The sequence below is a fragment of the Lipotes vexillifer genome, unplaced genomic scaffold (assembly GCF_000442215.2).
Source record: "Lipotes vexillifer unplaced genomic scaffold, Lipotes_vexillifer_v1.1 scaffold591, whole genome shotgun sequence".
Taxonomy (NCBI): domain Eukaryota; kingdom Metazoa; phylum Chordata; class Mammalia; order Artiodactyla; family Lipotidae; genus Lipotes; species Lipotes vexillifer.
In genome coordinates this window covers 169,720-193,470 of record NW_006791954.1, presented here as the reverse complement: position 1 = coordinate 193,470, position 23,751 = coordinate 169,720, and the positions used below count along the sequence as shown (strand labels likewise).

The window sequence follows — 23,751 nt, the reverse complement described above, 5'->3', positions numbered from 1 at the left end:
GGGAAAGAGAAAGAGAAGGGGTGGGAGAGAGAGGGAGGGAGAGAGAGAGATGATTCGTGAGGTAGTCTAGCTTTCTATCTGAAGAACAAGGGACCCAAGAAGTTCATGAAATACATGGAGGAGAGTCAACAATTTCAGCAAATAGTTACTTTGACCTATTGTGTCAGTCAGTCTGTTAAGGCCAATACAACTAATATAAATAAAATTCCATCCCTCCCTCAAAGAGCTCAGACTACTGATAAGAGACAAAATTATTATCTGGGCTGGACAGATAGCCAACAAGCCTGAATGTTAATATTTCAATTTTTTATTGAAGAGATATCCTCCAACTTTCCTTTTTATTAAAATATTGCATTGTAATTCCCTGTCTCTACATAAATGTACCATTTGTTTTATACTTCCAGCTCTCAAAAATTAGCTTGTAACTTTAGTGTTCTGATGGGTCATTTTTCACAGGACTAAAACTCTTCCATTACTGAAAAGCTCACCAGGGAAGAAAATAAACTGCATTGGGACTTCCCTGGTGGTCCAGTGGTTAAGAATCCGCCTTCCAATGCAAGGGACGAGGGTTCAATCCCTGGTCAGAGAACTAAGGTCTCACGTGCCATGGGGCAACTAAACCCACATACCACAACTACTGAGCCCGTGCGCTCTGGAGCCCACAAGCCACAACTAGAGAGAAGCCCAGGCACCGCAACTAAAGATCCTGACACAGCCAAATAAATACATTAATATTAAAAAAAAAAAGAAAGAAAGAAAAGAAAAGAAACTGCACTGATTTGAAAATTCGACAAAATTTCAAAAAGAAAAAAAAAGGCACTTCAAATTGATTTAGTAAGGTTGTTAAGGATTCTGCTATCACTGTCGGAGTCCCCTTTTCATTTCTTTTTTTAAGGACTGAATTTAAAACATCTTTTAATTCAATGAAGAAAGTTAAGTTACCATTTTTATTCACTTGTTGACTACCATTTCATTGCTAGAATTAAAAATAGTAATGAAAAGTGGAACCTGACTATATGCCTTTTTAACTATTCACTCATTATTTATTCCATATCCCTTAAAAGCTGGAGTTAAGAACATATTTGTTAGTATATTAGTTTCTCTGTCCAATAAATAAAGATTAAGATAGTAACCTTCTTCCTTCTTAGCAGCTACAAGGAATTACAACTTTTTCAAATTGTAAATGTGTTATACAAAATGTTTTTATTACTATTAAGTAAAGGACATAATCATAAGGTTGGTGGTTAGAAAATATTTTCATAAACTTTAAAACAAGGTGTCAGCGTGTACTATTATTGGTAAATCTGATGTGACAATCCAAACTGAAAAATATGGGCAAATTAGGGGGCAACTAGTTTACAAACTTTTCATGAACTCTTTCTAAAATTAAAATAAGGAATGCTGTTACTGAAGATATGACCATTAGATGGCAGCATTAGGTGAGATTTAAGATCCAACTGACAAAGATGTCAATTGAAGGTTGCTTTTTGCATGACTACTCAGAAAGGGGGTGGTGGTGGAAATCAGGAATATTTTACAGGAAGTCACTGAGTAAGACTGATTTCGTTCCCTGTGTGGCAAATGAAAACTTTATCTCTTCCTGACATCACTGCAAAAGTAGTGTCAATTTCTACATTCTTTCAAAAAATGACTAAAGAAATTTTCACATATTGAGGTGTGGGGAAGTATTCTGGCTTATACATGATTTAACTCAAATGTTATGCGAACTAAAACAGCCTATTTGTGGCCTATCAAACATATACTGTATATATGCTTTCATTATTAAAGAAAAGGATGCACTGACCAGAAGTAAAGAATGTCCATGTTAAAGATAAAGATGAAATGCCTCCCTTCCTGGGACACCAATGCTGGTACTCGCTCTCTTGACGATAAGACTCCCTTACCAGGTGTCAAGGCCATACTGACTCACTGTGTACATGCTTATCTGGTTTTTTTGAAACCTTGAAGGAATGTGTCTGTGACTTGTTTGATGTTATTTGTTCTGACAAGATATAAAACTGTGCTGAAGGGCTTCCCTGGTGGCGCAGTGGTTGAGAGTCCGCCTGCCGATGCAGGGGACACGGGTTCGTGCCCCGGTCTGGGAAGACCCCACATACCGCAGAGCGGCTGGGCCCGTGAGCCATGGCCGCTGAGCCTGTGCGTCCGGAGCCTGTGCTCCGCAACGGGAGAGGCCACAACAGTGAGAGGCCCGCGTAATGCAAAAAAAAAACAAACAAACAAACAAAAAAAAACTGTGCTGAAAACCATGCCTCTCTAGAGCAGATCCTCAGAGATATCCAACAGGCTGTCTCCCAGGCTACAGTCCTCCACTTGGCTCAAATAAAATTCTTCTCTATTCCAATTATAGATTGTTTACTGATTATTTTCATCGACAGACCATCATTTAATTGCCTCTTAGAGGTTGTGGGAATTTCTCCAAGAGACCTCACTGGCCCAAAAGGGACCCACTTTGATCACATTCTGTTACTAATTGCCAGTGTTTCTTTAGACCTCTCTTAGTAAACAGAGCAATGGGCTTGGATCCCCAAGGCAGGACTCTAGTTCTGAATAAAGAAATGAATATCAGTAAACAACTAGTAACCTAGTAAACAATGAGGAGAAAAACACCAGAGGTACTTCTCATACAAACCGAATCATCTCTGTCCATCGAACAGCTTCCTGAAGCTCCATCAATCTCTCTTTATATTGGTTTCTCTCCATCAGAACTCGGGCCATTTCCACTCTAGTAAACCGCTTCCTTTGGGCTGTGGGAATATCACTCTATATATAACGAAAAGAAGACTACAGATCACTCTGGGAGCCTGTATCTGTTTTAGTGTTATCGCAGACTTAAGTAAAAATTTTAAGCTTTTAACATTCCTTAATTTCTAATCTAATGGATAACAAAAAAAAAGGCCTAATAAAAATAAAATCAATAAAGAGATATACTTAATTATTTATGACTGAAAAAAGTAGACAATTTAATTCCTCAATATAAATACAAAATATTTGAATATATTATAAAGGAAATACAAAGAACAGTGCAGATTTTGAAGAAAAACAAAAAAGCTGTTATCTCTATAGATTTAATACACTCACCTGGAAATGTTCTCACAACAGTATTTTAAATTCATGTTCTATAACAAATGCTAGTTATTCAGAAAATAGTTACAAGTAAGTTCCTAAAGGGGTTCATTTATCTCAAACTACCAATCTACATACACACTCAAAGCCAGCGAAAAGCATAAAAACTTGTTGGCTAGCTACCAAGGTACCCAATGCTAAGAGTCACTAAAACACCAAAAGAAATATAACAAGATGGAGACAACTGTATTAACCAGAATTATTATTAGGGAGAATAAGGAATGTGAGCATGGTAAGACCCCAAAGGGGCATGCTCAAGTCAACTTCCTTCTCCTGCTGATTTCTAAAGGCTCTTCTGGAGAGGAAGGTTGGGTTAACTGTAGGGCTTTTGTTTTGCTGAGTGCAGTATGCACATTGTGAATCAAAGCTGAAAGGCATGGGACAGTAAGAAAGAAGCTGAGCTTAGCTTATCCCTCAGCAGTCTCCTTCTTTGTCCTCCTGCTGCAGAACTTAACCTCTCCTTTAAAAAAAAGTCAAACAACAAGTGATCAAAGGATTTTGAGTTTGCAACACAGCAATCCCACTACTAGGTATATACCCTGAAAAACCAGAAGACTCTCACTGTAATGTTCATAACAGCATTGTTGGTGGTAGTAAAAAGCTGAAAATAACCTAAATATTCATTTACAGGAAAACAGATACAGAAATTGTAGTATATTCATAATGGGATATTATAAAGCAGTGAACATGAATGAACTATACCACTATACTACAACTAGGGTAAATATAAAAAACATAATACTGAGAAAAAGAAGCAAGTCTCCAAGGCTAAATACATATAAAACACAAAAACAGTGAAAATTAACCATACCTTGTAAGGATACATACATGTGTGGTATGATAAAATTATTTTTTTTTCAAGTTAAGAAAATGATAAATACAGCATAGTAGCTTCCTCTAGAGGGAAGAGCATAGGGTATCTTCAATGTTTGATAATGTTCTAGTCCTTAGGTTAAATGGTAGGTTCATAATGTTAATTTATTATAATGTTAATTATAAGTTATTATTCATAACTTACATGTTACATATATTTTTAAATGTATCAAATATTATATAAAAACACAAATAAGAGATTGAAGGGGCACAAAATAATCATTCTGATCAGGACATCCATATATCTCAAGTTTGATACTTGACGGGCAAACACCTGTGACAGGCAGAATAACTGGCATGCTAATAACATTGGCAAGAAGTTCATATTTATTCTTTTGTATTTATATGTTGACAACAATATGGGCTAACTGCCTAGTATTAAAGTTTCTAGACTTCATCTTTTTATGTTTAATACCATTAAACTATTTTTATTCTTAAGGTTTTCATATATTTCTAAGTTAAAATTTGAAACAAAACAAAAACAAAAAAACTCCAAAATATCCCACCTGGTCCTTGAGCTTGAATAGGCAGACACAAGTCAGAGCACAAAGCCATGGAGGAAAAATGAGCACACTGCGTGTAGCTAGAAAGCTTAGCATCTGGATACTATGTGGGAGCATGATCTATCCTATTCATGATCATAAACACGATTTTAATTTTTTCTTTTCATCTTTATAATGCTATACCCAAAGCTTAATTAACAAGATTTCCCCAAAATACCAAAATATGGTAGGTTAAGAAAACAAGTCCAAAATTATAAACCTACATCATCATCATCTTTTGCTTTTTGCCTTGCATCTTCAGCCTCTGCACGAGCTCTAGTGGGGGGTAAAAAACAAAACATGTTATTTGAGTTGACTTCACCTTTTTAAAGAATAAAGAACAGGTCAAAAATTTTAACCACCACTAAATGATTATTTTTCTTTTTCCAAACAGGGTATTTAGCTGCTTTCATTTAGGGGAACATTATCATAGCACTGAAAACCAGGCATTAAAGAAAAGGAAAATAATGAATGTTTACAGTTTCCTGATTAGCAATATTTGAACAGCTCTTCTAACTTCTTTCACATCATGACATGCACAAAAAATTATAATATTCAATAAATGGAAGGGTCTGTTCAGAGCAGAGGCAATCAGCCAAGCACTTAACCCTATCCCAGGCAGCTCTGGGGCCTTCGTGACGAGAGCGCTAAACGTAGCAGTCTCGGGGTTACACCTATAACCTTGGTGGCACACTGGCAAAGCTTGTTTGGTTTAGAACAACATAGTGAAAACTTACTTCCTAAGCTCTTCCTCCAGTTCTCTGTTCTTCTCCTCTAGCTTCAGCTTGGCTTGTTTCACAGCCTCCAACTCCCCTTGCAGCACGTCTTTCTCACAGGTAAGTTCATCCACTTTTGCTATCAAATCATTCTTCACTACATTCAACGCATTTCTAAGAAACACATATTTCAAGAGCACCATTACAAGTAAATATTCTTTATATCTCACAGCTTATTTCTCTTGCAGACTAAAGTAACTACAATCATAAAGCTAAATAATGACTGAAACCTTCAAAGGTATTCTACCTGATGTTGTCTGTAAATAAAGGTTTAAAAAAAAACCCCACAAAGCAATGGTCTGTTTTCTTATCAAAGAATAAACAGAGGAACTTCCCTGGTGATCCAGTGCCTAAGACTCCATGCTCCCAATGCAGGGGGCCTGGGTTAGGTCCCTGGTCAGAGAACTAGATCCCACATGCTGCAGCTAAGAGTTCACATGCTGCAACTAAAGATCCCGCATGCTGCAATGAAGATCATGCGTGCCGCAACTAAGACCCAGCGCAGACAAATAAATATATATTTTTTTAAAAAGAAGAATAAATGGATAAGGCAAGACAGACCACTACATTATTAAAAAGTCAGAATTAAATAAAATTAAACTTTTAACAAATAGCATCCAGGACTTCCATGGTGGTGCAGTGGTTAAGAATCCACCTACCAATGCAGGGGACATGGGTTTGATCCCTGGTCCGGGAAGATCCCACATGCTGCAGAGCAACTAAGCCCATGCGCCACAACTACTGAAGTCTGTGTGCCCCAGAGCCTGCATGCCGCAACTTCTGAGCCCACGCGCCTCAACTACTGAAGCCGGCACGCTCTAGGGCCCGTGTGCTGCAACTACTGAAGCCTGTGCGCCTAGAGCCCATGCTCCGCAACAAGAGAAGCCACCCCAATGAGAAGTCTGCGCACCGCAACAAAGAGCAGCCCCCACTCGCTGCAACTGGAGAAAACCCGCACACAGCAACAAAGACCCAACGCAGCCGAAAATAAATAAAATAAAGTGGTTAATTAAACAAACAAACAAAAAAACAAATAGCATCCATAAGGGTACCGTCCTTAATAAGTTCTGAAAAGATATTATCTAATCAACAAAGTAAAATTAATCCTTGAATTTACCTTTAATAATTAATAAGAAAGTCTAACCTTGAAAAAAATGAAGAAAAAAATCTAAGATCTAGCTACTTTTGCGTATCGTGGACATAGGACGCCATTAGAGCTACATTCTGTTTTGGATATACACAGATGTTCCAAAGTTGCTCTGACACAGCAAATTTACAAAGGGGCCTGACCTGCTTTTCCATGTAACTCAGCACCCACTGCACTTAACAAAACTCCAATGTGTTTGAGGGCCTAAGTAAGACTCCACAAATTGCTACTATGGAGGAGAGCTCTGAAGAGGTGGGCCGCATATAGATAAAAACATTTATAAAGAAATAAAAGAAGCCCCAAGAGGAGAGAGAAGAAAATAGATATCCCAGGGGAGGGAGCAAAAACCACATAGGACACATCCAGAAGATTAAGAGAAAGGCATGGATACTTGCAGGGTAGAAAGGAGATCAAAATCTGTTTCTGAAAAGAACAGAGTAATGAAACATACCATCAGTGAAATTAGGTCCCATTAACTATTTGCTTGTGTACGTGTGTACGCACAAGCCCACACACAGAGAAGGGGAAGGACATGGGGTAGTGAGACTGCATTCGTGCTATGCTAAATTAAAGATGTGCCATTGAATTGGATGAGAAGAAAATTCAGTATCTTTTGTTCCCTGTTAAAATTTTGCATATACTTACTTGGTTTCCAACAGTTGTGTATTTTCCAATATAAGATTCTCAACTTCACGACCCATTCCTATCAAAGAAAAAAGATAAAAACTTTGAAAATAAATTTATTAAAATTATATAAACTTATAATAAGCTATAGTCTCAAATTTTATTTTATAAATTTTATCTGTCCTTTAGTAATCTCATTTTGTCTATAATTTCATTTTACGTATCTACTTGTATGGATTATAAAATTATAAATAATTATCTACCACAAAACAAAGCTAACGATTTTCTTAGTCTGTATTTTGCTTCTCATAGATAATATTTCAAAAGAATGAAGACTTTTCTGCCAAATATTCTAAAAAGTAGCAGTATTTAGGGGGAAAAGAGAGTAGCATTAATATGGATCAGAAATCATTTCTAAATCACACCTGTTATTGCAGGCTTTTGCCTAAAAATTAGGTCTTATTAATAGAGAACAGGAAGAAACAAGAAAGACCCCAATGCAGATGAAACCTTACCAAAGAAATTATGGTCTTAAAGCCCATGCATTCCATGTAAAGCAAAAACAAAGAACAAGAAATGTTTTATGTAAGAAACAGAATGAAAAAAGATCATTAATCTGTAGTTTTAGGCATGATATGAAAAACATCTGAAATCACCAAGTCATGATTTAATGCATAATGATGTGCGAAAGACAGAAATCAAGGTGATTTCCTTCATTCATAAGGATGTTCTGATATGTTACCAATTCTTTTGCAAAATAAAATTGAATATAATTAGAGTGAAAATCCCAGATCAATAATATAAAGATTTCTTCAAAGTGCCACCTCTGAAATGATAATGCTTAGTGGTCAATTTATACAATCATGCTTAATAATTTAATGAGCACTGTAAGGTAGGCAGTAGAGCATTCAATGCAAGATCCAATGTAGTGATCTTTAGGGAGAAGAAAGCTATTTAGTTTGCTACTCACAAGAAACTGAAGAAATCAAACAACACATTAGGGAATATACCTCAGAAAGTTACAACAGAGCAAAGCAAGCACAAGAAAAAACCCATCACTCCACTAATATTGGTAAGTCACATACAATGGAAGTAATATTCATAACCCACCTGAAAAAGGAAGTAAATATCTCTAATGAAAACAATGTAAGTTAAAGGAGTTAACATGTCTCTTTATTTTAAAAAAGAGGTAATATTTCAAATAACTTAAAGATAATTTAAAACGCAACTAATCTAGGAATGCTAAAAGTTCAATGCTCACACGTGGACTCATATTTTGTCTGTATTATAATTACCTCAAACATTCTTAAAGAAGAAGGTACTTCTGCCATGAAGAATAAGTATCAGAAACAGTAGCTTATTTAATCATCTACATATTTCCAAAAGCTGAAAATAAAGCCAAACTAAAAGTTTCCAAATTCCAATTTAAAAATGAATTTTGACAAGATATGTTGAAATATTTGCTTTAAACACTAATGTTAACTTTTCAATAAAGCTACAGAGTCAAAAGAAATATGGTTAAGGTTGGGTGAAAAAAGTTTATATAATGACTATGTCTGCTAAACTCTCAAGCACATAGGGAGATAAGCATAAAAGCTGAAAATATATGCAGGGGGAAAAACAGTTGAGCAGAAAAAAAAAAGAGAGAAAGCATTAAATGAGAACAGCAGCCAAGACCACCTAGCTTAAAAAGCAGTAATATTAAAGAATTTAAAAGCATACACACCAGAATATTCCCCTGGGTAAGCAGCCCAAGAGAAAAAACGAATGAGAATCTCAATTAGATTGTTTTCAGAAAGCAAGATCTACACTCACTTATTTCAAAATGAGAGAGAGGAGCCAATAAAATTGAAAAGATGTAGAGAAACCAAACACAGTAAAGTATAAATATTATAAATAGGAAAAATTTTTGAAATATGTACTCTATGGAAATCATATCCTATAATGTAGTTTCTAGAGTTTACGCCTTCCCAATGAAGAGTTCTCCTAAAATCTAGTGTATAAATTTAATATATAACCAATAGGATGGTCCAAAATTTTCACTTTGAAATGTATCAATAAAAACTAACTAATAACTATAAGAAAAACGTAACTTGAAGTGGCCCCATTTCTATTCATGACTTCAACTAAGCATAAACTTAGGTCTGACATATTTGGAAACCTTACCTATTAAAACAAGCAAAAAAACTGCCTGACGGTTTTAAAAATAGACATCTCATTTGGATTTTAGCACTGATTCTCAAGCTCAGTCCATAGATGGGCTCTGGATTATCTGTCACTTCCTTGAGAAAGTATGCACAATTTTATCTATTTCTGTATGTGCATTTTTCCAAAAGTACACTACTCTCTTACAAATTCTCCTGTAAAGGAGTTTTAATTCCAAAAGGTAAAGAAGCATAGGTTTAGAGGCGAAACAAAACTGTTAAAAACTATTTAACAATCCATTCACTTAGCTGCTGTGCTATGTGCCAAAGACTCAACAGTGAGCAAAAGATATAGTTGTCTTTGTCACATTGAGCTTATCGTCTAGCCAGGGAGACAGGCACAATAAAGTACAAATAACTACAAATAACTACAAATAAAGGCACAATAAAGTACAAATAACTACAAAAAACTACAATAAAGTATTATGAAGAATTGCATAATAAACTGCAGTGCTATGGGAATATGTTTCCAAACAACTGAGCTTTAACTAGGGGATCAAGGCAGAACTCCTAGAGGAGGATATTCCATTTAATCAGAGGCAAGAAGGAGATACAGAGACAGATACATAGATTTTCTTTTTTAAGAAAGGACGCAAACAATCCTTCATGACTGGTTTTAAGGGAAGTGTGAGAGATTTAGGATGGAGAACTGAGTTGATGGTGAGGTTGTTCACTGAGTTAGTATATGCTGGTATAAGAACAGCCTTTGGGGACAGGACAATAAAGAAAGATGTTGATGAACTGAGCTTTACGCATATCAACTATAAAGTTCTACAAATCATCTTAAAGATGTCTAATGGGCTGTTTGGAAGTAATAGTCTGAGGCTGTAGAAAAAAATCTTGGACGGAGAGAAAGACTTGGGAGCAATTAGCCATGAAAGCCAGGAAACAAGAGCAAATAAGACCTCCCAAACATGGAAGCAAGACTGGGCTAGGAACATCTGAAAAATGGGCGGAGAAAGAGGATCCTGCAAAGAAGACTGAAAAGGAATAGTCAGAGGCAGGAAAGAATGCAGGGAAGTCTGATACCACAGAAACCCAGCAAAACCCGTTTTAAAGACAAATGCTATTTGAGAAGTCATGTGAAATAACTTAGAAGGAACAGCTGGATATAGCAAACAAGAAGCTGTTTCAGGGAAGGTTAGTGTGGGGCAGAATGCCAGACTGTAGTCAGATGAGGTGCAAGTGGGACTGGGGGAATCCTCCCAGTTAAAAGGAGCCACCCTTTCAAGAAGTCTGTTTTGTTCACTGGTGTATCACAAGCATCTAGAATAGTGCCAGGCTCGTAACAGACGCCTACCTCACCCATATTTCTGCAGAAAAGCACGCCTGGAAATGGGAGAAGAGTAAGTGACAGGGTGGAAGGTACAAAAGGCAGGGAGTCAGAGGAGGGCAGTAGTTTTATTTTAAAATGGAAAAGACCCGAACATGTTTAAATGATAACAGGAAGAAGTTAGTAAAAATAGTGAAGTTGAAAAAATAGAATTTAATCAAGAGAATGAAAATCTCAAGAGTAGGATGTATGAGTGTATGATTTCCAAGTTCTAGAACGTGGCCATGGAGGGTAAGTGACTAAAGTGAATAGAGAAAAGGATCATTGGAAATAAAGTCAAGGGATGAGACATCAATCAGGATAAAGGACAAACTGTGGGGGATTATCTCTTTTAAATTATTAAAATCTGAAAAAGTAATCTAAATACTGACTACATGCATAATGATTTCAAAAACAAGGGAAGAGTTTTACAACAACACAGCAATTAGAAAAATGAATAATGAGTTATAGAAATGGACTATGTACTTATTTATCAACCAAAGTTCATTTAAGGAACTTTGTGAGAAACAATTTTACTAGTTTAACTATGTCCCATTTAGTGAGTATTACACTGCAATTACTATCACTGAACTGACCAGAAGAGAAGCCAGGGAAAAACTATGTGCCTTGGAGATGTCATTTAACATCTCTGACCACAAGTATTCATGTAGGCTTAAGTCACTACACTTAAGGTGATATATTAAAACTTCTAATCTGGAACATTCTACAGATAAATATATCAATATCTGCAAAAGGGAAAAGACAGTAGTTTACAGTCTATTTCTTTTTTTCAAAGTGGAAAGGAAATCAGAATTTTGCTTTTAACCTATTTATGATGCTTCATTTTCTGACTTAGAGAATGGAAGCTTTCGGAAAATACCTGATTTAAAAGACCACAATTATTTCTAAGTACTACGTGGCTTCTTAACTCTACAGGGAAGGAAGTTTGGGGCCAATAACCTCAATAGTGCTATTACTCAATACTGGATTATAGGGAAGCGAGTGTACAAGGAACATTTCAAAGTACTTTATTCTGGTTAAATACAAAGGGGAAGCAAGAAGGAATTTTTTTTTTAGATGATGTATATTGATTCTGGTGGTGGTTATACAACTCTATGCATTTGTTAAAACAAAAAATTGAACCTCACTGTATATAAACCTGAATATAAGTTTAAACATTAAAAAATTCTTCTTTCTAACATTTTTTTGCGTCTGCCCCTCAATTTTTGCCAGGCAATCAGTTTCTTAAACCAATCAAATCTTAAAAGGAACTTTTCATGCATGATTTAATCTTAACAACGAGTATAAATTTAAATGTAAAAATGGAGTGCTCCTTAAGAATTAATCTTTTAGCCTTTCTTGAGAAAGGCAAGCTCATTCAATTGCATCCAACGTTTTACTAAGCCTTTAATGGTGGGAGTCTATGTCTAACTCAGTTTTATTTATGTACTTTCAATCTCTCTTACTTTACATAAGACTGTGAGCTCTGTTTAGACAGAACTTGTATTTCCTTCAAAAAATACTTGTCGAGGACATAACTAGTAACCAATAAATTTAACATAAATGAATGCAAGTAACACCTCTCTAGGTTCACAAGAACTGACAAATGGCACCTTTTGAGAACAGTGTAATCTGTACTGAATTTACACTGAGGGATACAAAAAATGTTTGGAGACCAGAATCCATCCCAAAGGCATAGATTTTTTTTAATACTATAACATTTTCCATTTCTGTAAGGTCTTAAGTTATAATAAAGGCACACCAAAGCTAACTGACATGTCATGTAAGTTTTTTTTTGGCCGCGCCTCATGGCTTGAGGGATCTTAGTTCCCCGACTAGGGATTGAACCTGTGCCCCTGCAGTGGAAGCACAGAGTCTTCATCACTGGACATCCAGGGAAGTCCCATTCATGTAATTATTGTTGAAAGGAACTTTAGAGATCACCTAGAGCAGAGCAAACTTTTTCTGTAGAGGGCCAGATGGTAAATATTTTAGGCTTTGTAAACCACATAATCTGTTACAGACAACTTAACTCTGCTGTTGTGGGGTAAAAGAAACTGTAAACAATCCGTGAAAAATGAGTGTGGCTGTGTGAACTCTACTCGTACACATAGGAGGTGAGCTGGATTTGGCCCATGAGCCGCAGCTTGTCCAACCCTTGAACTCTTTCTTTTTATACACAAAGAAACTAATGCCCAGAGAGGTTAAGCTATTTGGCAAAGGTCACCAGATAAACAGTAGAAGAGCCAAATGCATTATCCTTTTCAAACCAGATATTCTTCAACAATACAAACTCTAAAATGATTACATTTCCCAAAGAGCTAAAACAGAATACTCTGTGAAATCTCAGAAAAATCAAGTGGTATAATTTCTTATTTAATTAAGGTCAACAGGATTTAATGAACGCTATTTAAGACAGGAATTAACTATCCATCAATCCATAAATCTATACATCTATACATATACCCCATATATACATATATCACTGTGCTTCTTCTATGTAATACTGTTCTCAGAATATAGCAGGAGTTCAATAAATTGTGTGACATGAACTCAAAATACAAACTAAAATGCAATTCAATTCTAGGCACATCCATAGGTGAAGATATTCTCATTTAAAACTTTCATTATCTCAAAGAATACATTCCTATTAATTATGTAGAAGTGCAATAACTCTGCCCCACTGGACAGTTAGAGACATTTTAAAGAAATTTTCAATTAAGTCATTTTAAAAATCTATTTTTAAAACAGTATGATACTACTTCAGATAAACTATCATACCTAGTAAATCTGCTCCTTCATCCACATCTCCAATTAGACCTGAACCAGCTGAAGACAGTTCTTCAAAGAGAGACTCTGTATTGCGATCAAAAGCTTTGTTCTCTATGCCTTTGGTGGGAGTGCTAGGCAGAAAAAAACCAAAACCAAATCAACAAAGATGTTTTCAACAGTTCAAAATGAATACAAAAGTCTAAGTTACATAGGAATGTTTTACCTGTAATTTACATTTAATATAAAATACAATTTAAAAGGATTTCATAAGAGATTCCCATTAAACTCCACAGAGAGAACTGTTGATGAATATATAGAATGTTTTTGCAGTGAGATCCTAGCAAACACAAACAATAAATGGCAGCTAAAAGAGAGCACTACTCTGCATTGTTCAGGCACTGGTCTAAGTCCTTTCACAGACTACCTTATTAAAACCTTTACACCTACTCTACAAAAGATCTGCTGCTATTATCCCAACTTTACAGAAGAGGAAACTAAAGAGGTTATGGAATTTGCCAAGATCATCCAGCAAATGAGTCAAAGAGGCAGAACTCAAACCCAGGCAGCCAGGCTTCAGAATCCATGATCTTAACTACCATGGTCCATGTTGTCTGGGTATAGATTAGCATGGCCATTTTATTTTTCTTTTAAGGGCAACTTGGCAATATCAAAATTTAAAATGTAAATACCCACTGACCCAAGAACTTGATGTTAAAAAAATTCCTACAGGGAATTCCCTGGCAGTCCAGTGGTAAGGACCTGGTGCTTTCACTGCAGTGGCTGGGGTTCAGTCCCTGGCTGGGGAACTAAGATCCCGCAAGCTGTGCAGCGTGGCCACAAATTAAAAAAAAAAAAAAAATTCTACAAAGCCCCTGTCACAAGAAGGCAATTATGTGTGTAAAAGGATGGTCAGAGCAGCAAAAAGTTGAAACAACCCAAGTGATCATTAACAGGGCATAGATGAAATAAGTTACGGATATACCTAAAAGTTTCAACTTTTAACTTTAAAAACATTAAAATACAGCTTTAGAAATGAAAGAAACCCATTATATAAAGGTGCTTTTTATAAAGCAAGTTGCAATACAGTATGTATAATATAAGCCCTTTTTGCAGGGGTATGGAGGAGAATGGGGAAATGTACGTGTTTGTGCATTAGTGTTACATTAATAGAAAAAAGTCTGCACAGGATTTCCAGTTAAATACGATGGACACAGTCATTTGTCACCCAATAATTCAGAAACTCAACTGAAATGACAGTAAAGGAATTTAAAAAGTATACACCCACAAGGACATAGGGAACAGAAAAAGAAACTACAGCAGATGAAATGTGAACAAAATTATATAAGATAGAAAACAGATGGGCAAACAGTAGAAATTGATTTAACAGACCAGACAAAGCTTCAACTTAAGCCATTAGTGTTTAGGAAGGAAGTCAGCATGCTGCCAGAACCCCTGAAAGGTTCAGGAATTGAAGGAACCAGCAATCTGCAGAGAGAAGCATGCAAGAGGGAACGTAAGATAGAGGGATGTGATGAAAGACAGCACAAGAAGCTATATGAGACCTAAATACAACCCTCCAGGACAGTGAGACCTCCCTTCTCCTGGCATTGCTCCCTGAACAATGGAAGCCAAGGTTAAATGTTATAGGCAGAAAACTGGAGAATCAATGTCATTTACTTAAGTATGAGCAAAACAGCCACAGAGAACCAGACGATCAAAGAAAGCCTCTATCATAAAATTGAGTCCAAAACACTCAGAGTAAAAGGAGACAGTGAATGCAGACAGCAGCAAAAACTTAAAAAAAAATTTTTTTTATTTTATTTTCATAATGAAGTTACACCCGTAAGAGAACTGTAGGGTGTTATAAAAAGTAACTATCCAAGAAAAACAAAAAACTTTTAGAAAAAAAAATTGACGAGGGTTGAAAGAGAAAGTTGAAGAAATCATCCAGAAATTATAACAAAAATAGAAGAGACAGAAAAGAGGGGGAAAAGGGAATTATGAGGGTCAGTCCAGAATGTTCAATATCTACCTAATAAGTGTTCCAGAAAAAGAGAAGAAAAGACAACAAAAAGGAGAAATAAGAGAAAATTTCTCAACTGAGAAATATGAATTTCCAGATGAAAGGACTACTGCAGATAACAAAAGAAGATGCCTACATTGAACACATCATCATGAATTTTTAAAAAGGAAAAAGCAAACAAAACAACAACAAACAGGGATAAAGTAAAGATCCTAAAAGCTTACAGAGAATATATTAAAAAAGCAAGAATCCAAATGGCAACACTCCACTAAACATGACAATGAATTAATGTCCTCACAATTCTGAAGAAAAACTTCTGAAGATTTCCCAACCTGGAATTCTATATCCAGCCAAACTGTCATTCCTTTAAATGACATTTATCACATTCAAGTTCTCAAAAAACTTACTTCCAAAACAGCCTTTGCCAGGAAAGCTAGTAAGAATATTTCTGTCAAAACAAAGGCATAAATCAAGAAGCTAGATGTCATGGTATCCAGGAAATAGAAGATGGAACAAAGGAGAGAGGTGAAAAGAATTCCCAGCATGAAAATGAAGGCAAATTCCAGGACCAGAGTAAACACAAAAACGTCTACCCTGGAGAATGGTAATAGAAGGTTCCAGGAAACTGGTTTTATTTATATTTGGCCATTTTGAGAATGTTTACATTTATGATTTGCAGGGTATCTGTTAGTGAATTAGTGATAGGTATGTAGAAACCTAAGCAAAAGAAACAAACAGAACAAAACCAAAAACAACCCTGAGGCTTTACTAAATTAAAGAAAAACGAAGTTGTAAAAGAAAGGAAATGTAATCATAGTATATTCTGTGGCTAGGCTGTTATTAGTATTTATATAATCGTAATGATATAAACAATGAATGTTAATTTAACAGAAACTGAGATATAATTATATTGGGAGGATGAAAGGAAAGATGATGGTTTAAAGAGCTATACCCTATAAAGTCAATAGCTAATATTGCAGCCTTTTTTAAACCAGGACTCCTCATTTGATCCACAGAATACAGAAAATGATTTGAGTGACTATTTGCTCAATTCTCCCAAAGAAAGTATATAGCTAGTACTGTTCTAGATGCACAGGAGTATAAATATTTATTTATTTTTTGGCTGCCGCGGGTCTTAGTTACGGCGCACGGGATCTTTCGTTGCGGTACATGGGCTTCTCTCTAGCTGCAGTGTGCAGGCTCAGTAGTTGCAGTGCACAGGCTCCAGAGCGTGTGGGCTCTGTAGTTGCAGCACGCAGGCTCTCTAGTTGTGGCGCATGGGCCCAGCCGCCCCACAGCATGTGGGATCCTAGCTCCTTGACCAGGGATTGAACCGGCAAGACCTGCATTGCAAGGCGGATTCGCAATCACTGGACCACCAGGGAAGTCCCTGCACAGGAGTACAGCTAATTCATTATATACAAGGGGTGCCTTAGGGCATTAGGACTTGATTTTCTCACTGAATCCCAACTGAGAAAGAGAGAGACCAAGGAAGAACAGCATAGGATGTGATCTAGATACCTGAAGATAAATACCCAAAGAGACCTGAGAAGTGACAGAGATTGCCTCTTGGGAGTGGGAATGAGGGGTCAGTAGGGGTAAGGGCCTACTATTGCCCTTCATATTTTGTATTACGATTTGACCTTAATACTGCCACACATGCTTTAGTCTAATTAAAATGTTTTTAGATTTTTAAAAACAGGTTCAGAATGACAAGAGCGCACAACTGTTAGTAAGTAGCTGCATCTCTTAGGTTTAGGAGAGGATGAATAAGAAGCAAATTTCACTTTTTACACTCTGCATTGTTTAATTTCTTAAATAAATGATAAAGAAAAAAAATCTTTCAGTAGAGCACAGTCTTTGAAATCAGAGTCCTAGATTGAATCCCAGCTCCACCTCTTGCCAGCTTGATAATCTTGGACAAGTTACTGTACAACTCTGAGCTTCCTTATCTGTAAAATGGGGGTGAAGACATCAACCTCATAAGGTTATAATTAAGATAAAATGATATAAAACAATAATGAAGGTAACAATAATGTTAGCTAACATTTATTGAACTGGACACTTTGCCAATGATTTAACATGTATTGATTCATTTACTCCTTCCAACCATCTGAAGTATTATCATAATTCTCTTTTATGGATGAGGAAACTTACCTCAGATTCAAATCCAAGTCAGGATTTGAATGCATGTAGTCTTATTCTAGGCTCATGTTTTTTAACCGCTACTGCATATAATGTCTAGCAGTGATCAAAAAAATGGCACATATTTTTATGGTCACTGTTAATTAATTAAAAAATAAAATTTATGGAAGAAATTAAAAGGCAGCAGCTCCTGTGTGACGTTCTTCAACATCAATATGTTTCAGATGATCTTCATTAAGATGATACATACCATTCTCTTCTAACCTCTAAATAGCCTCCCCATGTAAAATGATACTAAAATGAGACTAATTTCTTCTAGTAATGAGATCATTACAGTTTTGAAGGGAATACACTGTATCCTTCCTGATTGGGGGAAGGAATAAAGTTTCTTCAAATTATATTTTCCCCACTTTTGCAGTTATGTTTTTCCCAGTTCCACAAAGTAGGGAATACTCCTTGGCTGTCTTTTTTCCCCATCCGTCCACATGCTCCTAGTCCCTGATGCTGCAAAGGTAACACTTCACAGAAGATTTAAACTATGTACAATATCCAGCTTCAAAAAAGAGAAAACTGAAATATAACATCAACATTTCTTCAGCAAAACATTTGAATGCATTTTATCTGGTCAGAGACCAGGGGACAACAGTGTGCTTTGGGAGAGGGGAAAGGGAAGGATAAGATGTCCTAATCGGGCTTTTACAGCACCTTGAGCCTTTATATCCACTGAGATCTTTGTCCATATCCAACTCAGGAGTGGATTCAATGATTGCCTGAACTTCTGACTTCTCTTCATTTTCAGCAGAGTCTTAGGAAAGAACAAGATAACAAAAAGAATGCATATAACACATACTGCCCCTGTTATGAAAATTGCTTCTATGGTTGTAAATACATCATTTGATCATAAAAAATTTTAAAGAGCTGATTCTAGGAAACACAAGGTTAGATAGACAATATGTCATATATTCAATTAACAGTAAATATGAGCAACTAAAAAATAACCAAAGAAAGTTTTCATTTGTGTTTCTCTGGACACAGTGCAGTGTACACCAGGCCAGAACTCACTGTTTTCCTTGTATTTAAGGGGTGAAATACAGAGAAACTAAAGACAAAGACTAATGACCTAAGGTAGGGAACAGAAAAAGAATGTCCTCCTGCCTTTCAGGCTCTCAACCCCTCAGCCACTGCCCCACCACTTTTCTCTCTAAAACTTTATTTAACCATCACATCTTAAAGCTTATTTACAATTGAATACAGTTTTATAAATCTATGGCAGTAACACCCCAGAGATGTCATATCCACATCTGGATTTATTGAATACTTTGTCAGTATGTAAATAACTAGGGTCACTTACCTGTTGATACATTTCTAGTTTCTTGCACTACCTGTACTTCAATATGCTTGCTTCTCTCTGACTTATCTGGTGTATCTGCAACCTTCACAAATCCTTCATTCTCTTCACATAAGGGAGTATCACTCGGAATTGCTGCCACATCTGAAGCAGCTGTTGATGCTGGAGTGGTAGCTTTAGATCCTCCCTGGCTAACATCAGAAAGTTCATCCTACGAATAAATATAATTAGGGAAAACATGCTGACAAGTAATTTATTTAAAACTGTCTTTTAAATGGGTTAAGAAACGTGAGAGAAAATTCTATTAAAAAACAGTAAGTCACTGATTACCAAAGGAAATCAATAAATAATCTCTGCAGATTATTTTCAAGTAATTAGGAAATATTTAAGCAATCATGTTTTTCCAGACATACATGAGATTCTTCTAAATAGAAGACCTGAAGATAAAAGTAGAGTGGCAGTATTAGCAATAAAATCCTACATTACTGTCATCGTCAGAGTTTGTAATGGCAGTCCCAATTTGTAAAATCATTTGATAATAAAGACTTGTTTCCAAACACTTAGAGCATGTACTGTGTGGTAGCTACTCTAAAACAGCAATGGAATAACAAGATTCTTAATCTCAGATACAGTTTTGTAAACAGTGTTCTTAAAACATCCTGCATCCAGGGAATTCCCTGGTGGTCTAGTGGTTAGGTCTCCGTGCTTTTACTGCCAACGGCCCGGGTTCAAGCCCTGGTCGGGGAACTAAGATCCTGCAAGCTGCAAGGCGTCACCAAAAAAAGAAAAAAATCCTGCATCCAGATCACCTGAAGTGCTTGTAAAAAGGACAGATTCTAAGTCCAAGCCCAGACTTTAGGCAGTGAGATCAGGTACTCTGCATGCTTAACAAGCAATCCAGGTCATTTATATATTATAATCATTAAAATTTTACAACTAATTCTAAGATCCACAGATAGGCTTCAAGAAGTACATGCCCAGACTGAAAATTTATGCAAACATTTATGTACAGTGAATTTTTCTAGGAAAAGAATCTACAACTTTTATCAGATTTTCAATGGGGTCTGTGACTCCAAAATAATCAAAAACAGCTGTCCAATACCTACCAATAATGAGGCAGTTCTTTACAGCAAAGTACCCAGTCTTAAAGAGAATGTGACAAAATGTTTAGTACTAGTAATGATGATGATGATGATAAGGGTGAATTTAGTGAATTTACCAAATGTATAATTTTGGATAAGTTATGTATTCTTCCTATAGCTATGTTTTCTCAGCTGTAAAACAGAGATAATGGTACCTAGTTCATTGGATTATTCTAAATTTTTCTGTATAAAGACTTAGCAGTGTATTCACACATACCAAGTATTTAAAATGTTGGCTATTTATTACAATTTATAACAATACATTATGCACAACTTTGAAAATTTTGCAATACATGCTTTTGGCCTAAGGAGAAAAAAAGAATATATAAATATATTAAATTGTGCTATGGTGGGGGATGATTATTAGTGATTTTTATTTCCCTCTTTAAAATTTTATCTTTCTTAACTTCTAAAGAACATGGTTTAAAATACATTATAGTTAAATCAACTATAGTTCAATAAAAATAAAATAAAATACATTATAGCTATAAAAATAATGGAATAGAATCCAAGCAATTAAAAATAACTAACACTATACCAATCTTACACTGTCTGAGAGATTTAGGTTATTTTAAGTGCTGAAAAGTAAGAGGGTGTTCAAGGTTAAGATTCTCTTCAAGTATAAGAAAACATTTTTTGACATATAGTCAACTTACACATGCTATGATGGACAGCAACTACAATGAAAGTAATCACACTTGGAGAACTTAACCATCGCCAAACCTCTTAGTTTTACAACATTAAAATGTTTCATCTCCATTTTCTTCTCTTAATATTTTAATTTACTATAATGCATTGTGATGTATGGCTGAACTAATATAAATCAATTACCAGATGAGAACAAAGGGCATGCAAAAGAAAATATATTTTCTATGGCAAACCGAGAGCTCTTTATCCCTTCAATAGTCCTCCCACCCACACTCTTCATCCCTATCCCAGGCTTTTGGAGGTTATTCCCCCCATATTTCTGTTTTTAATAATGAGAAATCTATAAAGTCAGACTGTGACCTAGCATGTTGTACTCACTAAGAGTTTTGAGTATCTTAGCTCTTCTGGTGGGTTTAAGCTCTAACACGTAGATAAAACCCGAATATTTGCTGAAGACCGTCATCCTAGTAAATTTTTACTAGTCTCATTTTCTGACAGTTTATACTGTACTTGGACTTTTATAATAGTTGGTCAGCTACTGATTATTTATTGCTCATCATCATTTTAAGAAACATATATATCCATGACAGATGATCCATTTAGCAAAAACAAATCTCATCTGAGACTCAGAATCTCTCAAAAGAAAAATAAAGTAGCATATCCATATTAGCATACAATACTTACTTAAAATGAATTTTCAATGACATAGGAAAATGTTATGTTAAATTGGAAAATATATATATATACTTTTAAGGAAATAATCAGAGATGAATAGAGGATGTTATATAAATAACATGTTATATAAATAACATGTTATATAAATAAACAGCAGAGAACTGAAAACAGCTTAAATGCTCCAAAACAGGAAATTAAGAAAATTATAGAACATCCATACAACAGAATACTATGCAGCAATTCGAAAAACTGTGCTGTAGAAGAATACCTACTGAGATGGAAAATGTTCACAATATTCTGCGAAGAGACTGAGGACTGAAACAGTTCTGTATAGTATAATCAACTAAGAATGGCTAGAACACTCATGGACACTCATGACAATTCTAAAAGTGGTTGCCACTGGGTAGTTTGATAATGAGTGACTTTTGCTTTTACTATGCTCTTGTTGGCACTTCTAAATATATATATTTTTAAGTAAAAGAAAATTATAATATTCAGAATATAAATCTATATATGAAGTATGGTCTCAAAAACAATTTCTATTTATTTGTTTGTTTGTATGGCTGCGTTGGGTCTTCATCACTTTATTTATTTTTTATTTATTTATTTATGGCTTCTCTTGTTATGGAGCACAGGCTCTAGGCACGTGGGCTTCAGTAGTTGCAAGCACTCGGGCTTAGTAGTTGTAGCGCACAGGCTTAGTTGCTCCACAGCATGTGGGATCTTCCCGGACCAGGGCTCGAACCCATGTCCCCTGCATTGGCAGGTGGATTCTTAACCACTGCACCACCAGGGTAGTCCCTCAAAAACAATTTCTTTAGGTATATAAAGAGACTAGACATAGTAAGTTTTACTATAACTAGATGAAATTCTCTTTTCAATTTGAAAGGTTTTTTTTGTTTGTTTGTTTTTTCTGGTATGCGGGCCTCTCACTGTTGTGGCCTTTCCCATTGCGGAGCACAGGCTCCGGACGCACAGGCTCAGCAGCCATGGCTCACGGGCAAAGCCGCTCCGCGGCATGTGGGATCTTCCCGGACCGGGGCACGAACCCGTGTCCCCTGCATCGGCAGGCGGACTCTCAATCACTGCGCCACCAGGGAAGCCCCAATTTGAAAGTTTTGAGAAAAGAAAACCATTTATACTATTTATGAGTTGGGACTATCCATTCATTATTGCCTTGTGTTTAAAATAACTTTGATTACAAATATTGCAATATTAACAATATGCTAATAAAGTCAGCTGAACTACACAGCCAACTATTTTCTTCTGTGCATCTCAAATACAGAGCTGATATCCAATGGGAAGAAAGACAAATCAAATACATTAATAGTTCAATCCTCTATCACCTCCTCCCCTGTTAAAATTAGAAGACAAAATTATTTGACTATTTCCTGGAGCTGGAGACTGGCACCTAATATAAAAGTATCTGATAAAAATTTCATCAAACTGGGCTTCCCTGGTGGTGCAGTGGTTGAGAGTCCACCCGCCGATGCACGGGACACGGGACACAGGTGCCCCAGTCTGGGAAGACCCCACATACTGCAGAGCGGCTGGGCCCGTGAGCCATGGCCGCTGAGCCTGCGCGTCCGGAGCCTGTGCTCCGCAACGGGAGAGGCCACAAGAGTGAGAGGCCCGTGTACCGAAATAAAAAAAAAAAAAAATTTCATCAAGCAAATTAGCTTGTCAGAAGTTGAGTCTGGAAAACTGACAATAATATTTCTGGAGCCAAAGAGGACTATAGTGAAAACAACTAGAAGTCACCCTGAGTACCACTTTTTGGTCTTTGTTTTGATGTGTACTCTATTTAACAGAAAAAATAGAAGTGGCACTATTTTGGTTAATCTACCAGCCTGGCTAATTCACATTTATGTTATCATATACATGAACTCCCAAGCTTTAAAAGTTTAAAATATAAAGTACATTTAAAAATTAATATAAAGAGTCCAGGTTCTGATGAAGTATTGATGGACAGCGCTTAAACCCATCAAAACTATGGATTCAGAAAGCCCTAGAGAATATCAAGTTCATCTACAATGAGAAACTTATATGCCTTTGAAGTTATTTGAAAAATAACTGGAGGTTGATCTTGACCTTGTCATTTCCATTTATCTCTCAAATAAAAGTCAAGTAGAGAAATTATTTCCTCTTCCTTCATATCACCCTACCCCACAAGGTCTAGCTATTTTTACCTTTAAGAACATTATGTAGTAATTTAAAAGTTCACAATATAAACAGCTTGGCAAAAGCCCTCTTCCCCAAAATCATTTGTGGATCTGGGAGTATGAAATAAAGTAACCAGAAGAGAGCTGAACCTAAAACAGGAAAAGGACTCTGACACTTCAGGGGATCTCAAGATTAAGGGCTACAAGGAAGTGG

At 36.1% G+C, this 23,751-nt stretch overlaps 1 protein-coding gene across 1 annotated transcript in view; it reads right to left on the bottom strand.

Annotated features, from left to right (window-relative positions):
* SPAG9 (sperm associated antigen 9) overlaps nt 1–23,751 on the bottom strand; it is a 143,918-nt gene that overhangs the window by 24,460 nt on the left and 95,707 nt on the right. The window contains exons 7-14 of the mRNA XM_007465223.1: nt 18,914–19,121; nt 18,268–18,367; nt 13,404–13,525; nt 7,128–7,185; nt 5,297–5,449; nt 4,784–4,835; nt 2,651–2,781; nt 2,470–2,564 (exon numbers count right to left, since the gene is read on the bottom strand). Of these exons, the coding sequence (XP_007465285.1) occupies nt 2,470–2,564; nt 2,651–2,781; nt 4,784–4,835; nt 5,297–5,449; nt 7,128–7,185; nt 13,404–13,525; nt 18,268–18,367; nt 18,914–19,121 (919 nt within the window). The remainder of the gene's footprint in view (nt 1–2,469; nt 2,565–2,650; nt 2,782–4,783; nt 4,836–5,296; nt 5,450–7,127; nt 7,186–13,403; nt 13,526–18,267; nt 18,368–18,913; nt 19,122–23,751) is intronic.